At 37.2% G+C, this 22662-nt stretch overlaps 1 protein-coding gene across 2 annotated transcripts in view; it reads left to right on the forward strand.

Annotated features, from left to right (window-relative positions):
- VAMP7 (vesicle associated membrane protein 7) overlaps window positions 1-22662 on the forward strand; it is an 85232-nt gene that overhangs the window by 35211 nt on the left and 27359 nt on the right. For both annotated transcript variants that reach the window (XR_005018414.1, XM_036840745.1), the window contains exon 6: window positions 17320-17387. Coding sequence is in view for 1 of the 2 variants with exons in the window: in XM_036840745.1 (XP_036696640.1) it covers window positions 17320-17387 (68 nt within the window). In the remaining variant the exon portion in view is untranslated. The remainder of the gene's footprint in view (window positions 1-17319; window positions 17388-22662) is intronic.

A 22662-nucleotide genomic window follows, 5' to 3' on the forward strand; every position in this document is an offset into this window, starting at 1 on the left:
TGGAATTGCTAGATATATATGGTAGTTGTATTTTTAATTTTTTTAAGGAAACTCCATACTGTTTTTCATAGTGATTGAACCGATTTACATTCCCACCAGCAGTGCATAAGGGTTTCCTTTTCTCCATATGCTCACCAACACTTATCTCTTTCTTCTTGATGATAGCCATTCTAACTGGTATGAGGTTGATATTTCACTGTGGTTTTTATTTGCATGTTCCTGATGACTTGTGATGTTGAGCATCTTTTAATGTACCTGTTGGCCACTTGTATATCTTCTTTGGAAAAATTCTATTCAGTTCCTCTGCCCATTTTTAAATCCGATTGTTTGTTTTTTTGTTATTGAGTTGTATTAATTCTTTATATATTTCGGATGATAACCTCTTATCCAATATATGGTTTGTAAATATTTTCTCCCTTTCTATAAGTTGCCTTTTCATTTTGTTGATTGTTTCTTTTCCTGTCCAGAAGCTCTGTAGTTTGATGTAGTCCAACTTGTTGATTTTGCTTTTGTTGCTTGTGCTTTTGGTATGCTAAATATCATTGCAAAGACCAATGTCAAGAACTTTCTTCCCTATATTTTCTTCTAGGTGTTTTATTGGTTTCAGGTCTTACATTTAAGTCTTTAATCCATTTCAAGTTAATTTTTTGAGTGATGTATATAGGGGTCCAATTTCAATTTTCTGCATGTGGCTATCCATGTGGTTTTCCCAACACCATTTGCTGAAGAGACCATCCTTTCCCCATTGAGTGTTCTTGACTCCCTTGTCAAATCTTAGTTGACTCTATATGTGGGGGGTTATTTCTGGTCTCTCTATTTTGTTCCATTGGTCCATGTATCTATTTTTGCCAGCAATACTGTTTTAATTACTATAGCTTTATAGTATAGTTTGAAATCAGGAAGTGTAATGCCTCTGGCCTTGTTCTTCTTTCTCAGGATTACTATGGCTATTTGGGATCTTTTGTGATTTCATATACATTTTAGGATTGTTTTTTCTATTTCTGTCAAAAATGCCATTGGAATTTTGATAGAGATTGTATTGAATCTGTAGATGACTTTGGGTACTATGAATATTTTAACAATATTAATTTTTCTGATCCATGAACATGGGATATATTTCCATTTGTTTGTATCTTCTTTAATTTCTTTCATCAAAGTCTTGTAGTTTTTATCACACAGATCTTCACTTCCTTGGTTAAGTTTATTCCTAAATATTTTATTATTTTTTATGGTATTGTGATTGGTATAGTTTTATTACTTTTGTTGATATTTTGTTATTATATAGAAACAACTGATTTCTGTATGTTGATTTTATATCCTGCAACTTGGTTGAATTCATTGATTAGTTTAACAGTTTTTTTTGGTTGAATCTTTAAGATTTTCTATGTATAATATCATATCATCTTGAATAATGGCAATTTTACTTCTTCCTTTCCAATTTGGATGCCTTTTATTTCTTTGTCTTGCCTGATTGCTCTAGCTAGGATTTCTAGTATTTTATGAATAATAGTGATGAGAGTGGGCACCCTTGTCTTGTTCCTGATCTTAGAGGAAAAGCTTTCCATCTTTCATCATTGAGTATGATGTTAAGCTATGGGTCTGACATAGTGGCCTTTATTATGTTGAAGTAAACTCCTTCAATATTCAGTTTGTTGAGAGTTTTTGTCATGAAATTATGCTGAATTTTGTCAAATGTCTTTTCCCCATTTATTGAGATGATCATAAATATTTATCTTTCATTCTATTAATGTGGTATATCACATGTATTGATTTGTGTATATCAAACTATCCTTGCATCCCAGGGATAAATCCCACCTAGTTGGTGTATGATTGTTTTGATGTGTTGTTGAATTCAATTTGCTAATATTTTTTTGAGAATTTTTGCACCTATATTCATCAGGAATATTGATCTAGTTTTGTTTTCTCATAGTGTCCTTATCTGGCTTTGGTATCAGGGTAATGCTGGCCTTGTAAAATGCGTTTGGAAGTATTTCCTCCTCTTCAGTTTTTTTCAAAGAGTTTGAGATGAATTGGCATTAACTTCCCTTTAAATATTTGGTAGAATTCACCAGTGAAGCCATTTGGTACTGGGCTTTTCTCTGTTGGGAGGCTTTTGATTACTGATTCAATCTCTTTGTTCATTATTAGAATCTTCAGAGTTTCTATTACTTTCTGATTTAGTCTTGGTAGGTTGTATGTTTCTAGGAATATATTCATTTCTTCTAGGTTATCCAGTTTGTTGGCATATAACTTTTCATAGTAGTCTCTTATGGTCCTTTGTATTTCTGAGCTATCATATGAGCTATCAGTTGTGATATCTTCTCTTTCATTTCTGATTTTATTTATTTGGGTCCTCTTTTTTTCTTAGTCTAGCCAAAGCTTTGTCAATTTTGTTTATCTTTTCAGAAAACCAGCTCTTAGTTTTGCTGATATTTTCTATTGTTTTTCTGGTCTCTATTTCAGTTATTTCCACCATGATTTTTGTTATTTCCTTTCTTCTACTAACTTTGGGCTTACTTTGTTCTTTTTCTAGTTCCTTGAAGTGTAAAGTTAGGTTGTTTATTTGAGATCTTTCTATTTTCTTAATATATGCATTTATCACTATAAATTTCCCTTTGAGACTGCTTTTGCAGCATCCTATAGGTTTTAGTGTGTTGTCTTTCCATTTTTACTTGTTTCAAGATATTTTTTATTTCCATTTTGATTTATTCTTTGACCCATTGGTTGTTCAGGAGTGTGTTATTTAATTTCCACATATTTGTAGATTTTCTAGCTTTCCTTTTATTGTTGATATCTAGTTTCATACCATTGTGGACAAAAAAGATAGTATGATTTCAATCTTCTTGAGTTAGTTAAGACTTGTTTTGTGTCCTATCAGATGATCTATCCTGGAGAATGTTCTGTGTGCACTTGAGAAGACTGTGTATTCTGCTGCTGTTGGATGAATTGTTTTGTACATGTCTGTTAGGTTCACTTGGTCTAATGTGTGTTTTGAGTCCAATGTTTCTTTTTTGATTTTCTGTCTGGATGATCTATCCATTGCTAAAAGTGGGGTATTGAAGTCCCCTAATATTATTGTATTGTCTATTTCTCCCTTCAGATCTTTTAGTATTTGCCTAAGATAATTAGGTGCTCTGATATCGTGTGAGCATATCATTGATTGTTATATCTTCTTAATGAATTGACCACTTTATTATTTTATAATGACCTTATGTGTCTCTTGTTACCATTTTTGGTATACAGTCTTATTTTGTGTGATATAAGTATAGTTATACCCACTTTCTTTTGGTTTCTACTTGCATGGAATATCTTTTTCTATCCCTTCACTTTGAGCCTGTGTGTGGACTTAAATCTGGAAGTGAGTCTCTTGTAGGCAGCGTATAGTTGAATCTTGTTTTTCTATCTGTCCAACCACTCTGTGCCTTTTGATTGGTGAATTCAATCCATTTACAGTTTGAGTAATTATTGATATGAAAGGACTTACTAATTACATTTCATTCATTGCTTTCTGCCTGTTTTATAGTTTCATTGTTCCTATTTCCCTCTACTTCTGCTTACCTTTTTAAATTGGTGATTTTCTGTGGTTGTGTCCTCTATTTCCCCTTTCTTTGTCTTTTGTGAATCTAATATAGATTTTTGTTTTGTGGTTTCCATTGGGCTTACATAAAGGCTCTTATAGATAAAATAGTCCATTTTAAGCTGATAGCAACTTAACTTTGCATACAAAGCTCCACCCATTTACTATCCCTATTTTATCTTTTTGACATCACACTTTACCTCTTTTTATATTGTGCATTCATTAACAAATTATAGTAGTTCTAGTTATTTTTTAATTAGTTTTTATTGGAGTATAGTTGCTTTACAATGTTGTATTAGTTTCTACTATACAGCAAAATTAATCAGTTATACATACACATATATTGCCTCTTTTTTGGATTTCCTTCCCATTTAGGTCACCAGAGTGCATTAAGGAGAGTTCCCTGTGCTATACAGTATGTTCTCATTTGTTGTCTATTTTATACATAGTATCAATAATGTATATGTGTCAATTTCAATTTCCTCACCCCCGCCCCACTTTCCCCCTTGGTATCCGTACATTTGTTCTCTATGTCTGTGTCTCTATTTCTGCTTTGCAAATAAGATCATCTATACCATTTTTCTAGATTCCACATATGTGTGTTAATATACGATATTTGTTTTTCTCTTTCTGACTTACTCACTCTGTATGACACTCTCTAGGTCCATCCACGTCTCTGCAAATGACCCAATTTCATTCCTTTTAATGGCTGAGTAATATTCCATTGTATATATGTACCACATCTTCTTTATCTGTCATTGGACATTTAGGTTGTTTCCATGTGCTGGCTATTGTAAATAGTGCTGCAGTGAACACTGGGGTGCATGTCTCTTTTTGAGTTATGGTTTTCTCAGGGTATATGCCCAGTAGTGGGATTGCTGGGTCATATGGTAGTTCTATTTTTAGTTTTCTAAGGAACCTCCATACTGTTTTCCATAGTGGCTGTATCAGTTTACATTCCCACCAACAGTGCATGAGGGTTCCCTTTTCTCCACACCCCCTCCAGCATTTATTGTTTGTAGATTTTTTGAGATGGCCATTCTAACCGGTGTGAGGTGATACCTCATTGTAGTTTTGATTTGCATTTATCTAACGATTAGTGATGTTGATCATCCTTTCATGTGCCTCTTGGCCATCTGTATGTCTTCTTTGGAGAAACATCTATTTAGGTCATCCACCCATTTTTTGATTGGCTTGTTTGTTTTTTTGATATTGAGCTGCATGAGCTGTTTGTATATGTTGGAGATTAATCCTTTGTCAGTTGCTTTGTTTGCAAATATTTCCTCCCGTTCTGAGGGCTGGCTTTTCGTCTTGTTTATGGTTTCCTTTGCTGTGCAAAAACTTTTGAGTTTCATTAGGTCCCATTTGTTTATTTTTGTTTTTATTCTCATTACTCTAGGAGGTGGGTCAAAATGGATCTTGCTGTGATTTATGTCAAAGAGTGTTCTGCCTGTGTTTTCCTCTAAGAGTTTTATAGTGTCTGGCCTTACATTTAGGTCTTAAATCCATTTTGAGTTTATTTTTGTGTATGGTGTTAGGGAGTGTTCTAATTTCATTCTTTTACATGTAGCTGTCCAGTTTTCCCAGTGCCACTTATTGAAGAGGCTGTCTTTTCTCCATTGTATATTTTTGCCTCCTTTGTCATAGATTAGGTGACCATAGGTATGTCAGTTTATCTCTGGGCTTTCTATCCTGTTCCATTGATGTGCCATTGCCATACTGTCTTGATTACGGTAGCTTTGTAGTATAGTCTGAAGTCAGGGAGCCTGATTCCTCCAGCTCCGTTTTTCTTTCTCAAGATTGCTTTGGTTATTTGGGGTCTTTTGTGTTTCCATACAAATGGTGAACTTTTTTGTTCTAGTTCTGTGAAAAATGCCATTGGTAATTTGATAGGGATTGCATTGAATCTGTAGATTGCTTTACATAGTATAGTCATTTTCAAAATATTGATTCTTCCAATCTAAGAACACAGTATATCTCTCCAGCTGTTTTTGTCATCTTTGATTTCTTTCATCAGTATCTTATAGTTTTCTGCATACAGGTCTTTTGCCTCCTTGGGTAGGTTTATCCTAGGTATTTTATTCTTTTTGTTGCAATGGTAAATGGGATTGTTTCCTTGATTTCTCCTTCTGATCTTTTGTTGTTAGCGTATAGGAATGCAAGTGATTTCTGCGTATAAATTTTGTATCCTACTTTACCAAATTCATAGATTAGCTCTAGTGGTTTTCTGGTGGCATCTTTAGGATTTTCTATGTACAGCATCATGTCATCTGCAAACAGTGACAGTTTTACTTCTTCTTTTCCAATTTGGATTCCTTGTATTTCTTTTTCTTCTCTGATTGCCGTGGCTAGGACTTCCAAAACTATGCTGAATAATAGTGGCGAGAGTGGACATCCTAGTCTTGTTCCTGATCTTAGAGGAAATGCTTTCAGTTTTTCACCATCGAGAATGATGTTTGCTGTGGGTTTGTCATATATGGTCTTTATTATATTGAGGTAGGTTCTCCCTATGCCCACTTTCTGGAGAGTTTTTATCGTAAATGGGTGTTGAATTTTGTCAAAAGCTTTTTCTGCATCTATTGAGATGATCATATGGTTTTTCTTCTTCAATTAGTTAATATGGTGTATCACATTGATTTTCGTATGTTGAAGAATCCTTGCTTCCCTGGTGTAAATCCCAGTTGGTCATGGTGTATGATCCTTTCAATGTGTTGTTGGATTCTGTTTGCTAGTATTTTGTTCAGGATTTTTGAGTCTGTGTTCATCAGTGATATTGGCCTGTAAGTTTCTTTTTTGTGGTACCTTTGTCTGGTTTTGGTGTCAGGGTGATAGTGGCCTCGTAGAATGAGTTTGGGAGTGTTCCAGCCTCTGCAGTTTTTTGGAAGAGTTTGAGAAGTATCGGTGTTAGCTCTTCTCTAAATGTTTGATAGAATTCGCCTGTCAAGCCATCTGGTCCTGGACTTCTGTTTGTTGGACGATTTTTAATCACAGCTTCAATTTCATTATTTGTGATTTGTCTGGTCATATTTTCTATTTCTTCCTGGTTCAGTCTTGGATGGTTGTACTTTTCTAAGAATTTGTCCATTTCTTCCAGGTTGTCCATTTTATTGGCATAGAGTTACTTGTAGTAGTCTCTTATGATCCTTTGTATTTCTGTGGTGTCAGTGTATCTTCTCATTTTTCATTTCTAATTTTATTGATTTGGATCCTCTCCCTTTTTTACTTGATGAGTCTGGCTAAAGGTTTATCAATTTTGTTTATCTTCTCAACCAGCTTTTAGTTTCATTGATCTTTGCTATTGTTTTCTTCATTTCTATGTCATTTACTTCTGCTCTGATCTTTATGATTTCTTTCCTTCTACTAACTTTGGGTTTTGTTCGTTTTTTCTCTAGTTGCTTTAGGTGTAAGGTTAGCTTGTTTATTTGAGATTTTTCTTGTTTCTTGAGGTAGGGTTGTATTGCTGTAAACTTCCTTCTTAGAACTGCTTTTGCTGCATCCCATAGGTTTTGGGTCATTGTGTTTTCATTGTCATTTGTCTCTAGGTATTTTTTGATTTCCTCTTTGATTTCTTCAGTGATCTCTTTGTTATTTAGTAACATATTGTGTAGCCTCCATGTGTTTGTATTTTTTACAATTTTTTTTTCCTGTAATTGATTTCTAATCTCATAGCGTTGTGGTCAGAAAAGATGCTTGATATGATTTCAATTTTCTTAAGTTTACTGAGGCTTGATAGTGACCCAAGATGTGATCTATCCTGAAGAATGTTCCGTGAGCACTTGAGAAGAAAGTGTATTCTGCCACTTTTGGGTAGAATGTCCTATAAATATCAATTAAGTCTAGGTGGTCTATTGTATCATTTAAAGCTTGTGTTTCCTTATTTATTTTCTGTCTGGATGATCTGTCCATTGGTGTAAGTGGGGTGTTAAAGTCCCCCACTATTATTGTGTTACTGTCAATTTCCCCTTTATGGCTGTTAGCATTTGCCTTGTGTACTGAGATGTGCCTATGTTGGGTGTATGAATATTTACAATTGTTATATTTTCCTGGATCGAGCCCTTGATCATTATGTAGTGTCCTTCTTTATCTCTTATAATAGTCTTTATTTTAAAGTCTATGTTTTCTGATATGAGTATTGCTACTCCAGCTTTCTTTCAATTCCCATTTGTATGGAATATCTTTTTCCATCCCCTCACTTTCAGTGTGTATGTGTTTCTATGTCTGAAGTGGGTCTCTTGTAGACAGGATATATACGGGTCTTGTTTTTGAATGCATTCATCTAGTCTGTGTCTTTTGGTTGGAGCATTTAATCCATTTGCACTTAAGGTAATTATAGATATGTATGTTCCTATTACCATCTTCTTAATTGTTTTGGGTTTGTTCTTGTGGGTCCTTTCCTTTCTTGTGTTTCCCACTTAGAGAAGTTCCTTTAGCATTTGCTGTAAAGCTGGTTTGGTGGTGCTGAATTCTTTTAGCTTTTGCTTGTCTGTAAAGCTTTTGATTTCTCCATCGAATCTGAATGTGATCCTCGCTGAGTAGAGTAATCTTGGTTGTAGGTTTTTCCCTTTCATCACTTGAGATATGTCCTGCCACTCCCTTCTGGCCTGCAGAGTTTCTGCTGAAAAATAAGCTGATAACCTTATGGGGATTCCCTTGTAGGTTATTTGTTGATTTTCCCTTGCTGCATTTAATATTTTTTCTTTGTATTTAATTTTTGTTAGTTTGATTAATATGTGTCTCGGTGTTTTTCTCCTTGGGTTTATCCTGTATGGGACTCTCTGCACTTCCTGGACTTGATTGACTATTTCCTTTCCCACGTTAGGGAAGTTTTCAACTACAATCTCTTCACATATTTTCTCAGGACCTTTCCCTTTCTCTTCTTCTCGGACCCCTGTAATTCAAATGTTGGCGTGTTTAATGTTCCAGAGGTCTCTTAGGCTGTCTTCATTTCTTTTCATTCTTTTTTCTTTATTCTTTTCCGTGGCAGTTATTTCCACCATTCTATCTTCCAGCTCACTTCTCTGTTCTTCTGCCTCAGTTATTCTGCTGTTAATTCCTTCTAGTATATTTTTCATTTCAGTTATTGTGTTGTTCATCACTGTTTGTTCTTTAGTTCTTCTAGGTGCTTGTTAAACATTTCTTGTATCTTCTCTATCCTTGCCTCCATTCTCTTTTCAAGATCTTGAATCATCTTTACTATCATTACTCTGAATTATTTTTCAGGTAGATTTCCTATCTCCTCTTCATTTATTTGGTCTTGTGGGTTTTTACCTTGCTCCTTCATCTGCAACATATTTCTTTGTCATCTTATTTTGTCTAACCTACTGTGTTTATGGTCTCCTTTCCACAGGCTGCAGGGTCGTAATTCCTCTTGCTTCTGTTGTCTGCCCCCTAGTGAGTGAAGTTGGTCTAGGGGCTTGTGTAGGCTTCCTGGTGGAAGGGACTGGTGCCTGTGCTCTGGTGGGTGGAACTGAGTCTTTTACCTCTTAGGGCAGGGCCGCATCAGGTGGTGTGTTTTGGGGTTTCTGTGAGCTTAGTACAACTTTAGGCAGTCTGTCTGCTGATGGGTGGGGCTGTGTTCCTGTCTTGTTGGTTGTTTGGCGTGAGGTGTCCAGCCCTGGAGCCTGCAGGCTGTTGTGTGGGGCTGGGTCCTGGTGTTGATGTGGATACCTCCAGGAGCGCATGCACCGATTAATATTCCCTGGGCCCGGGGATTCTCTGGCAGTCCAGTGTCCTGGAGTTGGCGCTCCCACCCCGGAGGCCCAGGCCCGACCCCTGGCCAGGGAGCCAAGAGCCCGCAAGCTTCACAGAGTGACCAGAGAAAAAAAGGAAAAATAGAAAAGAAAACAAACAGACAAACAAAACCCAAGACAAATGGCAAAAACAACAGCAAACAGACAGCAGCAGCAACACAACAAACACACACACAGAAAAAAGAAAAGAAAATAAAAACAAAACAAGAGCACAAACAAAGGAATTCAAAGATGAGAATAGTCCATAAGGACTAAACTAACAAAAACAAAAAAATGAAAAATAAAACTAAAACAGAAAGCAAACAGCAAAAAAAGTGAAGGAAACAAAATAGAGACATAAAAAACAATAAAAAATAAAAGGGAAAGAACAAAAACAAGAAAAAACCCACAAAACAACAAAAAAGTAAAGTAAAAATTTAAAAATATATGTTAAAAAATTCTTTTTAAATAAAAATAAAGAATAAAAAGGTAAAAAATAATAAAAACAACACCAACAACTGAACAAAATGAAACAAACAAAAAAAGAATAATAGTAATAAGAATATTTTCCTGGGGCCTCCTCTGTCAGTGTCCTTGCCCCCACAGTGAGCCAGAGCCAATCCCTGCCTCCCCAGGAGGCCTTCCAATACCTCTAGTTAGGCCTCGGGACCTGCTGTGGGTACTGTGGGGCCAGCTCAGACTCTGACCTGGCCAGACTCCTTGCCCCCAGAGTCCACTGCTGGAAAGGCTAGACTGGTCTCAGTTGTGGAACACTCGTTGTCTACTCAGGTATTCCACAGACGCAAGATTTAGCAAGCCAATCTCAGGGATTTAATCCGCAGCTTGCGCAGCTGCACAGAAAGATTTCCTTTCCTCTTCCTTAGTCGCACTGCCCCTGGGCCTCAGATTTGGTTTTGACCCCACCTCTGCGTGTGCACCACCCTCAGGCATCTGTTCCTTGCCCAGGCAAGAGGGAGCGAAAGCAGTGGCTGCTTGCGGCACACTTACTCAGGCCAGGGAGTACAGCGGCCACAGTTGGGCTGTGTGCAAATTGCCTGCGGTGGCAGAACCAGCAGGCAGTTGCAACAGACTAGCACACTCGCTCTGGTGAGAGTCCCTCCCAGTGCCCGCGGAGGCAGAAGCTGGAATGTGGGGGCCCTGCCCCCCACGTGTCTCTCAACAATGGCGCCTCGCTTTCCAGGCAGACCACACTTCCTCTAGGGGCATTCCCAGCCATGCATCCCCTCACTCCTGTCCCCTCTGCTGTATCCACACAGCCAACAGCACTCCTCTCCCCAGACCCATTCTCCCAACCCCACACTTTAGTTCTCAGCCCCCGCCAGCATTGGCAGACTTTGGTCCCAGGCAAGGGTGCCCAGAGCTGATTCCCAAGGAGGCTTTGGGATGTGCAGCGCTCAGTCCCCCAGAGCCCACGGGCAGAGACCCCAGCTCGAGGGGCAAGTGGGCCTGCTCAGATGGGAGCCCCTCTCAGTGCCTGTAGAGGCTGAAGAAGCCGGCGGGTGGGGAAAGAGGTTGTAATGGTGGCTCCACCCCTCACGCACCACTGAACAATGACACCGTCTATGGTATCCTGGGCTTTTCCCACAGACTTTCCTGGTTGTGGAGCTCCTTACTCCTGTCCTTTCAGGCTGTCTTTTCACAGCCAACAGCTGTCCCCTCCCTGGGTCCGCACTCCAAACCCCACTTTCCAGCACCCAGCCCCCCTCCGCAACAGGCAACTCACAACTCAGGCCGGAATGTGCAGAGCTGCAGTGTAGACCATGCATGCAGTTTTTTGTCCTGCCTTCCACAGAGTGTCCACTGCATTCTCCTTTGATCCCCCAAAGGTCCGTTTCTGTCCCAGCTGATTTCCCCACTGTGAGGGAGCTTTTCTGAGTGTGGGGACCTCCCCTCACCTTCAGCTTCCCGCCAGATTGCTGGTCCCTGTTTTGATTCCTCTTTTCTTTTTTTCTTCTTTCTTTCATCCTGCCTGGTTTTGAGGGGATTTTTCTTGTCCTTTTAGGTTGTCTGAAGTCCTCTGCTAATGTTCAGCAGGTGCTGTATGAGAATTGTTCCATTTGTAGATGTATTCTTGATGTATTTGTGAGGAGCGACAAATTCCACGTCCTCCTATTCCACCATCGTGACTCCTCTCCAGTAGCTGTAGTTATTTTTACTACTCTTTTGCTTTAACCTTTATACTATAGTTGTGTTTAAGACACCATCCTATTACAGAATTAGAGTGTTCTAAATCTGCATACTTACCTTTACCAGTGTATTATATACTTTCATATGTTTTCATTTCACTAATTAGCATCTTTTCCATTCAGCATTTCTTGCATTGCGGGTCTGGTGGTGATGAGATCCCTCAGCTTATGTTTGTCTGGGAACATCTTTATTTCTCCTTCATATCAGAAGGATAACTTTTCCATATAGAGTATTCTTGGCTGACAGTTTTTTTCTTTCAACATTTTGAATGTGTCATTCCAGTCTCTCCTGGCATGTAGGGTTTCTGCTGAGAAAACTGCTGATAACCTAATGGGGGTTCTTTTGCAGGTCACAATCTTTTTCCTCTGGCTGCTTTTAGGAATTTCTCTTTATCTTTGATTTTTGACAGTTTCATCATAATTTATCTTAAGAAGGTCTTTTTGCATTGAGATAATAGGGTGATTAGCGTCATGAATTTGGATGTCCTAGTCTTTCCTTGAGTTTGGGAAGTTCTCAGCTATTATATCTTTAATAACTTTTCTGCCTTTTATCCCTCTCTTTTCCTTCTGGAACCCCAGTTATTATAATATTTGTATGTTTGATGGAGTCCTATAGATCACATAGGCTTTCTAAATCACTCATTTTCATTATTTTTTCTTTGTTATCCTCTGATTTCAGATTTCCTATCCTTTAGCTCATTTAGTCTATCTTCCACTCAGTCTACTCTGAGATAGATGCTCTCTATTGCATTTTTCATTTTACTCATTGAATTCTTCAGCTCCAGAATTTCTGTTTGTTTGTTTTCCATGATTTCTATCTCTTTGTTAAATTTCAGATTTTGTTCATGTACTGTTTTCCTGATTTCATTGAATTCTCTTTCTGTGTTCTCTTGCTGCTCTTTTGGTTTCCTCAAAACTGCTATTTTGAATTCTTTATCATCTAGATCCTAAAATTTCATGTCTTTGATTTTGGTTATTGGTGAATGATTATTACCTTTTGGTGATATCATGTTTCCTTGATTCTTCATGTTCCTTGGAGTTTTGTGTCACTGCTTTCACATATGAAGTAGCAGACACCTCCTCAAAGCTTTGCTAATTGCCTTCAGGTGGGAAATACTGTTCATACGTCCTGTTATATCTGGGGTTTTCTCTGACCTTGTGTGGATATACCTGCTCCATGCTTCTTGCTCCCTCTTGTGGCATAATTATTAAGCTTTTATGTCTTGTCTGGTCTTACAGCTCACCAGAATGTCTGCTAGAAACCTCTCTTTTGTTTTTCAGAAGGTAGCACTACAGTTCAATTTTATGGTTTCTCCCTTTCACATAGACCCTGGTCAGATATTTTGAGAGCACTACTTTTATTGGAGCTTGCTCTTGCCACTGAACTCAGGAGCACATATAAGGAGCTGGCCGGAGAGCGGGGGGAGGTGTGAGTCTTGCACTCTAGGCATTGGGGGTGACTGTGGGACTGGTGAGGGGATCATCGGGTGAGGGTTTCCCAGAAGCTCACGGATGGACTTTCCACTGAAGTCCTGAACAGAGTCATCAGGAACTATATCCCTTTAATATTGATATTCTTACCTGCTTCTTCCCTTCCCCCTTCCCCCTTCCCCCTTCCCCCTTCCCCCTTCCCCCAGTCATGGAGGTCCCAGCCTCAAATTTGTTTTGCTCCAGTAGCATGCTGGAATCTCCCCTCAGCAAGGCTGGAGTTCTACAAATTCTCTTTTGTCCTTGGGTACCTGCTCAAGTCAGTACTCTTCAGGTTTTCCCCAACCCAACCATGGCCAAAAGGGATTGGGGCAAGTTCACCGGTCCTGCTGATTCCACAGCTCATACAATGGTCTTTCTGCCTATTACTGATGCACAGGTGGATGAGACTCCTCCCAGGTCCCTTGGCATATCTGGATCCCAGAACTCTAACAGAGGGACTTTTGTTCATGGATGGATGCCTAACTAGTTGTTTAAAAGGGGGGACAAAAAGGAATATCTTATGCCACTATGATGCTGACATCACTTGTCCTTGTTATATTCAGAGTTGAGCTCAGTCTCTCTCCCCTATTCTCCCCTATAATCTTGACCCCTATTGCAATAGTCTTGAATAAAATCTTTCTTACCATTTTTGACAAGTGCCAGAATAATTTCTTTTTAATAGTATCTCTCTTCCAACATCTTTCTTGCCTTGTTCCCATTTTTTTATGCTATTGTAAATGGAATTTTTCTCTTTTGTTCTTGGATTTTTCATTGCTCATGTATAGAAATACAGTCGGTTTTTGTATTTTGATCTTGTACAATCTTGTTGAACTCATTTAATAGTTCCTTATGATTTTATGTATATAGGATCATACCATCTGAAAGTAGAGTTTTAATTCTTCCTTTCCAATCTGGATAACTTTCATTTCTTTCTCCTGCCTAATTGCCCTGGCTAGAACCTCCGGTACAGTGTTGAATAAAAGTAGCAAGAGTGGACATCCTTGTCTTATTCCTGATCTTAGGAAGACTTTCACAGTTACGTATGATGTTAGCTGTGGTTCTTTCATAGGTGCTATTTGTCAGGTTCAGGAAGTTCCCTTCTATTTCTTGTTTGCTGAGTTATCATGTAAAGGTGTTGGTTTTTGTCAAGTCCTTTTTTGTATCTATTGAAATGATCATATTGTTTTTTGTCCTTTATTTATTTTATTAAAACATTACAATAATTGATTTTTGAATACTAAATCAACCTTGCATTTCTGAAACAAATGCCACTTCATCATGGTGTATAATCCTTTTTATATATTGCTGGATTCATTTTGCCAGTACTTTACTGAGGACTTCTTATGTCTTTATTCATAAGAGATATTGATCTATTATTTTCTTGTGATATCTTTATCTGGTTTTGATATCAGAGTAATACTGACCTTATAGGATAAGTTGCAAGTGTTCCCTCTTCTATTTTTAAAAGAATTTGTGAAAAATTGGTATTAATTCTTCTTGAAATATTTGGTAGAATTCACCCTTGAAGCCATCTGTGCTTGTGCTTTTCTTTCTGCAAAGTTTAAAAATTACTGATTCAATCTCTTTATTTGTTGTAGCTCTATTCAGATATTCTGTTTCTTCTTGAGTCTGTTTTGGTGGTTGGTGTCTTTCTAGGAATTTATCCATTTCATTTATCTAATATGTTGACATACTCTTGTTCATAGTATTCTCTTAGGATCCCTTTCATTTCTATGAATTTGATAGTTATTATTTTAGTAATTTGAGTATTCTCTTTTTTTTGTCTGTTTATGCAAATATTTGTCAATTTTGTTGATCTTTTCAAACCTACTTTTGGTTTCATTGATTTTCTCTATTTTTCTTTTATGATCTATATATTTTTTCTGCTCTAATGTTTATTATCTACTTCCCTCTGTTAGCTTTGGATTTAGTTTGCTCTTCTTTTTCCAGTTCGTTAAGATAGAACGATAGGTTATTAATTTGGGATCTTTTGTCTTAGTCAACTTAGAGTACTATAAAAAATTACTATAGACTGGGTGGTTTAAACAACAGAAATTGATTTTCTCACAGTTCTGGAGGCTGGAATTCTAAGATCAGGGTGCCTGCATGGTTGGGCTCTGATGGGAACTCTCTTCCCAGCTTGCAGATGATGCCTTACCACTGTGTCCTCACATGGCTGGAAGTAAGACAGGGAGCAAGCTCTCTGGTGTCTCTTCTTATAAGGCCACTAATCCCATCATAAGCCTTCATGGCCTCATCTAAATCTAATGATCTCTCAAAGACCCCATCTCCAAATACTATCACATTAGGGGTTAGGGCTTCAGTATATGAATTTGTGGGGACTCAATTCAGTCTATAACATTTTTCTTCTCTGTAATGTAGGTGTTTGCTGCTATAAATTTCCTTCTATTCACTGCTTTTACTTCATCCCATAAGTTTTCCTTGTTATTGATTTCTAATTTCATTTCATTGTTGAGTGAAACAGCTGAGCTCCCCCTCCCCCAAGTAAGTTTCTAATTTCTGCTCTTTTTCCTGTGTATGGATCACACTTTCCTGTTTCTTTTCATATCATAACTTTTTTTGAAAATTGGACATTTTTGGTAATGTATTGTAGCAACTCTGGGTACTGATTCCCAACTCCTAGGGTGTATTGTTTGCTGGTTTATTTGTTTAGTGACTTGGCTGCACTTTTTCTTTGAAGTCTATTTCTCCCACAGTGTGCGGCCTCTAATGTCACCTCTCAGAGGGAACAGCCTTGGGCATGCACACAGTCACCCTGGAATGACACAGCTCTCTTGTTTCTTTTCCTAATCTCCCTATTAAGCCTGCCTCTGTGGTACCTCACCCAGCTGTTAGCCTCCACTAATTGCAGGCTAATTGCTCCATTTTTATTTTTCTGACAGTTTCCCATACATAAAGTCCTCCAGTGATCTAATTCGATTTGGGTTCCCTTGTGTTTGAGGCCAGTCTTAGGTATTTGTTCTGACCTCAGGAGGGTTCTTCTTAGCTGACTCTTCCCCCAGGTACTCTCTGTTAAACTTCTAGCTGTCACATGGTTTAGCTTGTTATTCTCATGAAGCTCCCAGCTTCACTGTAACTGCTTATCTCCCAAATCTCCATTGTTTTTGACAGCACCCTTAGGCTTGAACTTCCCCATACTCTGTTCCAAATAGAGTCTATTCTCTTAGGAAAGCTCTCTGTTCTTAAGTCCTGCCTTTCCCCCTGGGAACAATCTATGAACCACTGTTCTGGAGCGATGGATAGGGACAGTGGACTGCTTCTCTTGGAGTGACACCCTTGCCCTACAAGTGGAGTGCTGGGTAACCCTGGTTTTCTTGGCTTGCCTCTCCCAGTGTGGAACCTCTACTCTATGAGTTACGTCAGGGCAGGGGCACTCAGAGCTCACTATTCCTGGCCTGCCACCTGTGGTAGAGCTTCTGCCCTGTGCATGGGGGCTACGTAGATGGAGGAAGCCTCACACCTACCGGTCACACCATGCTGGAATAGAGCTTCTGCCTTATGGACCTGGGGATGGGGTGAGGTAGGAGGAGAAATGCTGATGAGTTGCCCCTCCTGGAGGGAAAGCATAGCTTTTGAATGGGACCTGAGGGGAAATAGTGCTCCCAGGCTTTATTTGCCAGGAGTAGAGCTTCCATCTCACTGAACTGAAGCATGGAGTAGATCATGTAGATCTCAAATGCCATAGACTCTCACTTTTGTTACTAAGAATTCATTGATTTTCTTGTGTAAATGTTTCTCCATTTGCTGTATGCCCTTAGGACATTCACAGGTTTCAGAGACTTTAAATTGTTTTTGTTTGTTTTTATAATTTTTACCAGTTATGGTGGTTTTATTGGAGAGAGGCTCTGTGGAGCTCCTCACACTGCAATTCTGGAAATGTCCAACTCTCATTTATTTTGAAGGTTCTTTTTTTGTTTTTACTCTCAGATCATACCCTTAATTCAGGTGTTTGCAAACTACAGCTCTTGGATCAAATCTGGCCTCTTTTTCTAAATAAAGTTTCATTGGAACACAGTCATGCCCATTCGTTTATGTATTGTTTATGTCTGACAGAGTTCAGTAATTGCAATTGAGACCATTTGGTCCACAAAGCCTAAAATATTTAGTGTCTGGCCCTTTACAAAAAAACTGACAACACCTACTTTAGTTGATAAGCTTTACTAAAGTCTTTCATTACTTAAAGATATAAGTGCTTCCGTAGTAAATATGAGTTGTCAAGAATACCAACGATAATTAAAATCAGATTTGGCTTAAAAGCAAAATTAGTAGATTTGTAATATAAACATGATATTTTTTGTTTTTCCAACATTTTCAGATCTGGTAGCTCAGCGAGGCGAAAGATTGGAATTATTGATAGATAAAACAGAAAATCTCGTGGATTCGGTAAGTATGGGATATGGTAATATTTTTCCAGGATGTAAACTAGAGAAACTGTGGTTGATGGCTAATATAATAGGGAAATGTCTTAAATTCAATACTTCAGTGGGGTTTTTTTTTCCGTTCTAACCCCCATTATGTGACTACGTGTGATCATGAGGATAACAATGAGGCATAGAAAAAAGCCACAACCCATTAATAGCCAGTAAGGAAGCTTTCGTTTGGAAAACATACTCAATATAAAGAAACAATTTTTTTAAAGCTTTGGATTGATGCCTACATAATTTAGCACCTTAGCTACATATACCAGTCTGTTCTCTGTATATTTGTAAAACACAAAACAAAAGTGCAGGCCAGTTGTGACCCATTATGGATCCTAAAAATCAGACAATTCAGTCACTTTCTTGCTTACCATGACAGCTTGAGCTTTTTTTGTATTAAGCAAGAGGCAGAGATTGATAGGGAAGGATGTGTCCCTGTAACCTACTTATGCTACAGTTACGTGTGTCTCCGCATTTTCCATCTGGTTGGTGGATGAAAGTTTTCAGGAAAGATGATACATATACAGTGAATAGAAGGAGGGCAGAGATCAGTTACAATTTGGGTCTACACAATTACAAATTTACACGAAGAGTAGAAATTTACCCCTTGAAACAGATATCAGTGAGTGATCTTGTTCATTCTTACTGACAGGTAGATCGTAGTGGTTAAGAGCACAAGCTCTAGAGTCTGGTTGCCTGGGATTGAATCCCAGCTCTGTCACTCACTAGTTGTGTGACCTTAGGCAAGTTACTTAAACTCTCTATGCCTCAGTCATCATCATCTGTAAAATGAAGATGAATCTTTTTCATAGTGTTTTGAGGGTTAAAGCACACAATGCATGCAAAGTCCCTAACACAGTGTCTGATACATAGTAAGAGCTATTTAAAGGTTTATTGTTATTGTTAGTTTTACAGAGACATCTATTAACAGTAGGTCTTAGGAGGATAATAGTTTTTTCACCAAAGTACATGGAAATTGGAGGAAGGGTGGCACCATACAGGAAGTTAAGACACCAGGGTTCTATAATGACTCACTTTGTAAACCGTTGCTTGGGGACAAAGAGAGAAAACAGGTGTCTGATTGTAGATCTGATGAGAAGTTTTTTGGTACTTCCAGTCTATCTCTTAGGTATCCTTAGTCCCTGAAGATGACCCTATTTAGCTGGAATGGCCTGTGTTTGACCAGTACTAGGATAGTCTGCACTTTCCAAAAAAAGTTTTCTTAATTTTGTTGACTACATCACCCAGATTAACAAAAGGTACTCATTAACTGCTGCCTCTTTTTATGGAGGAATAACAAATACAATAAAGTGCAGCAAGTGTGCTACTTTTAATAAGTGTGCAGCTCAGTTATTTTTTTACATATGTTTATACCCATGTAACCACCACCTAGGTCAAGATATAAAACACTATCAACACCTCAGAAGGCAGCCTCAAGCCCCTTCCAGTTAGTAATCCCCAACAGAAGTAATTTTTCTGACTTACATCACCCTAGATAATGTTTTTCCCGTTCTTAAAATGTATAGAAAAATGGAAACGTATGTTATGTATTTGCGTCTGTCCCCTTTCACTCACCAGTATGCCTATGAGATTCATCCATGTTGTTGAATGTAGTAATAATTTATTATTTTTTATTGTTTTGTACTACATATTCCATTGTATAAGTCTACCTACCGCAAGTTATTTATCCATTCTCCTCTGTGGGGCTTTAATTCTGGATTCTCTGTTTTGTTCCATTGTTCTCTTGGTCTGTCTTTATGCCAGTACCACACTGTATTGCTAACTGTAGCTTTATAGAATTCCCTGAGTCCTTCACTATGTTCTTCTCCAGGACTGTCTTCACCATTTTAGGTCCTTTGCATTTCCGTTTGTGTTTCAGAATAAGCTTGTTATTTTCCATCCTTAAAAAAATTTGTATCTTTGATTGTGATCGCATTTAACTGATAGGTCAATTTAAGGAGAATTGGTAATCTTGACAGCATTGAGTCTTCCTATCCATAAACCTGGCATATGTCTGCTTTTGCATAGGATTTCTTTAATTTTTCTCACCAGTGTTTTTTAGTTTTGGGTATACAAGTCTTGCACGTATTTTGTGAAATATACCTTTGAGAATTTCATGCTTTTGCATTCTATTGTAAATTTTAAATTTTGTTTTCCAATATTTATTGCTAATTATATAGAAATGAAATTGATTTTTGTATATTGACCTGGTTTGTATCCTTCAACTTTGCAAAATTCACTTATTAGTTTTACGAGCTTTTTTGTAGGTGCTTACGTTTTATTTCTTTTCCTTGTATTATTGCACTGGCTAGAACCTTGTACACAATAGTGAAGACAGGTCGTGACTGGACATTCTTGAATGAAGCACATCTTATGGGGAAAAATTCAGTATTTTCACAATTATGTTGTTAGCTGTAGATTTTTTAATAGGTACCCTTTATCAGGTGAAAGAATTTCCTTCAATTCCTCATTTCAGAGTCTTATTCAGGAATTTTATCAAATATTTTTTCTCTATTTATTGAGAAGATTATATGGTTTTTCTCCTTTAATCAGTTAATATGACTGAACCTAACTTACTAAACTAATATTTATTTCTGAATGTTAAACTAACCTTGCATTCCTGCAAGATCATGATACATTATCCTTTTTATATAATACCTTATTGGATTTGCTATTGATTTATTCAGGAATTTTGTATCTGTGTTCATGAGGGATGTTAGTCTATAATTTATTTTTCTTTTTGGGCTTTGGTATCAGGGATATACTGGCCCCATCAAACAGGTTGGGAAGTGTTACCTCTCCTTCTCTATCCTCCAAAAGAGTTTAGGTAGTATTGACATTATTTGCTCCTTTGCTGTTTGGAAGGATTCACCAGTGAAGCAGTCTCAGCCTGGAGTTTTCTTTGTGGGAAGGTTTTAAATCTACCGTTTTACTATTTGTTTCCTTTTTTTTTTTTTACCATCTGTTCTTTGTTCCCTTCACTCTCTTTTTCTGCCTTCTGTTCCATTAATGAGTACGTCTTAAATTCCATTTTTATTCTGTTTTGTTATTTTGTGATTGCTTTAAGGTTTATAGTATAAGTCTTTAACTTATCATAGTCTACCTCCAAGTGGTATTATCCCACTTCACAAATAGTATGAGAACCTTATAATAGTATACCTCCAATTTTTACCTGGCCTTGGTGCTATTTTTGTCATACTTTTATTTACACATATAACCTTCAAAAGAGATTTAAATAATAAGAAAAACATCCTTTCTATTTATCCATGTAGTTAATATTTCTCGTAACTCTCTTCATTCTTTTGTGTAGATCTAGATTTCTATCTGGTGACATTTTCTTTCTGCCTGTAGGATGTCTTTTAACATTTCTTGTAGTGTAGGTCTGCTAGTAATGAATTCTTTCAGTATTTGTATATCTGAAAAGTCTTTATTTCTCTTCCTTTTTTTTAAAGATATTTTCACAGAATAGAATTCTGTATTATTTTTTTTCTTTCAGTATTTGAAAGATGTCTCATCACTGTCTTTTATATTGTTTCTGGCAAAAATTCCACTGTTGTTTTTACGTATATAATGTGTCTTTTTTTTCTCTGGGTGCTTATAAGATTTTTCTATCATTGGTTTTAAGAAATTTGATTATAATATACTTTGATATAGTTTTCTTCATGTTTCTTCAGCTCTGGGTTTGTTGAGCTGTGGGTTTGTAGTTTTTATCAAATTATGAAAACAGTCAGCTGTTATTTCTTCAAATATTTTTCTGTCCTTTCCTTCTAGGACTCCAATTATGTGTACATTAAAGCACTTGAAGTTGTACCACAACTCACTGATGCTCTGTTCGTTTTTTTCAGTCTTTTTTCTTTCTGTGTTTCATTTAGGATAGTTTCTCTTACAGTGTCTTCAAGTTTACTTGTCTTTTTATTCTGCAGTTTGTAATCTGTTACTCCCATTTTGTATATTTTTCATGTCTACAAGTTTGATTTTGATCTTTTTTATGTCTTTCATCTGTCTCCTTAACATTTGCATGCTTTCCTCTACATTGCTTAATATATAAAGTATATTTATAATTGAAATGTTTATTCCACTTACATGTAATATAAATATTGATAGAGTTGAGTTTAAGTAAGCTATGTTGCTCTTTGGTTTTTATTTGCTCTGTCCTCTTTGTTCCTCTTTTTTATTTTGTTTATTCAAATATTTTAAAAATTGTTTCATTTTATCACCTCTTGGTTTTTCTAACAGCCTTATTTAATTATTTATTTATTGATCAATAAATCACAGACCATACAGTTGACCCATTTAAAGTGTACAGTTCAATGGGTTTTGGCATATTACATTATAATTTTTAATTGTGGTGAAATATATACATATAATAAATTTGCCATTTTAACCATTTTAGTGTATAATTCAGTGACATTAATTACATTCACAGTGTTGTGCAGCCATCATCACTATCTATGTCCAAAACTTTGTCATTATGCCAAACAGATTCTGTAACTGTTAACCAATAAGTTCCCATTTCCACTCCCCCCAGCCCTGGTAACCTCTTATCTACTTTTTGTCTCTATGAATTTGCCTATTCTAGAGACCTGTAATTGGAATCCTACAGTTATTTGTCCTTTTGTGTCTGGCTTATTTCACTTAGCATCATATTTTCAAGTTTCATCCATGTTGTAGCATGTGTCAGGACTTCATTTCTTTTTATGGCTGAATAATATTCCATTATATGGATATACCACATTTTATTTATCCATTCATCTGTTGATGGACCACTGAGTTATTTCCATCTTTGAGCACTTGTGAATAATGCTGCTATGAACATTGGCATACAAGTATCCATTCAAGTCCCTGTTTTTAGTTCCTTTGGGTATTTACCTAGGAGTGGAATTGCTGGGTCATATGGTAATCCTATGTTTAGCTTTTTGAGGGACTACCAAACATTTTTTCATAACTGCCACACCATTTTACATTCCCAACATGTGCAAGGATACCAGTTTTTCCACATCTTCACCAGCACTTGTTATTTTCCATATTTTTCTTATAGCCGTCCTGGTGGGTATGAAGCGGTATGTCATTGTGGTTTTGATTTTCATTTCCCTAAGGACTAATGATGTTGATCATCTTTCCATGTGCTTATTGACAATTGGTATATCTTCTTGGGAGAAATTATTCAAGTCCTTTGCCCATTTTTAGTGCATCATCAGCTGCTAGTGAAACCATCTACATGGAGTGGAGAGGCCATCAGG

The sequence above is a fragment of the Balaenoptera musculus genome, chromosome X (assembly GCF_009873245.2).
Source record: "Balaenoptera musculus isolate JJ_BM4_2016_0621 chromosome X, mBalMus1.pri.v3, whole genome shotgun sequence".
NCBI classification, from domain to species: Eukaryota; Metazoa; Chordata; class Mammalia; order Artiodactyla; family Balaenopteridae; genus Balaenoptera; species Balaenoptera musculus.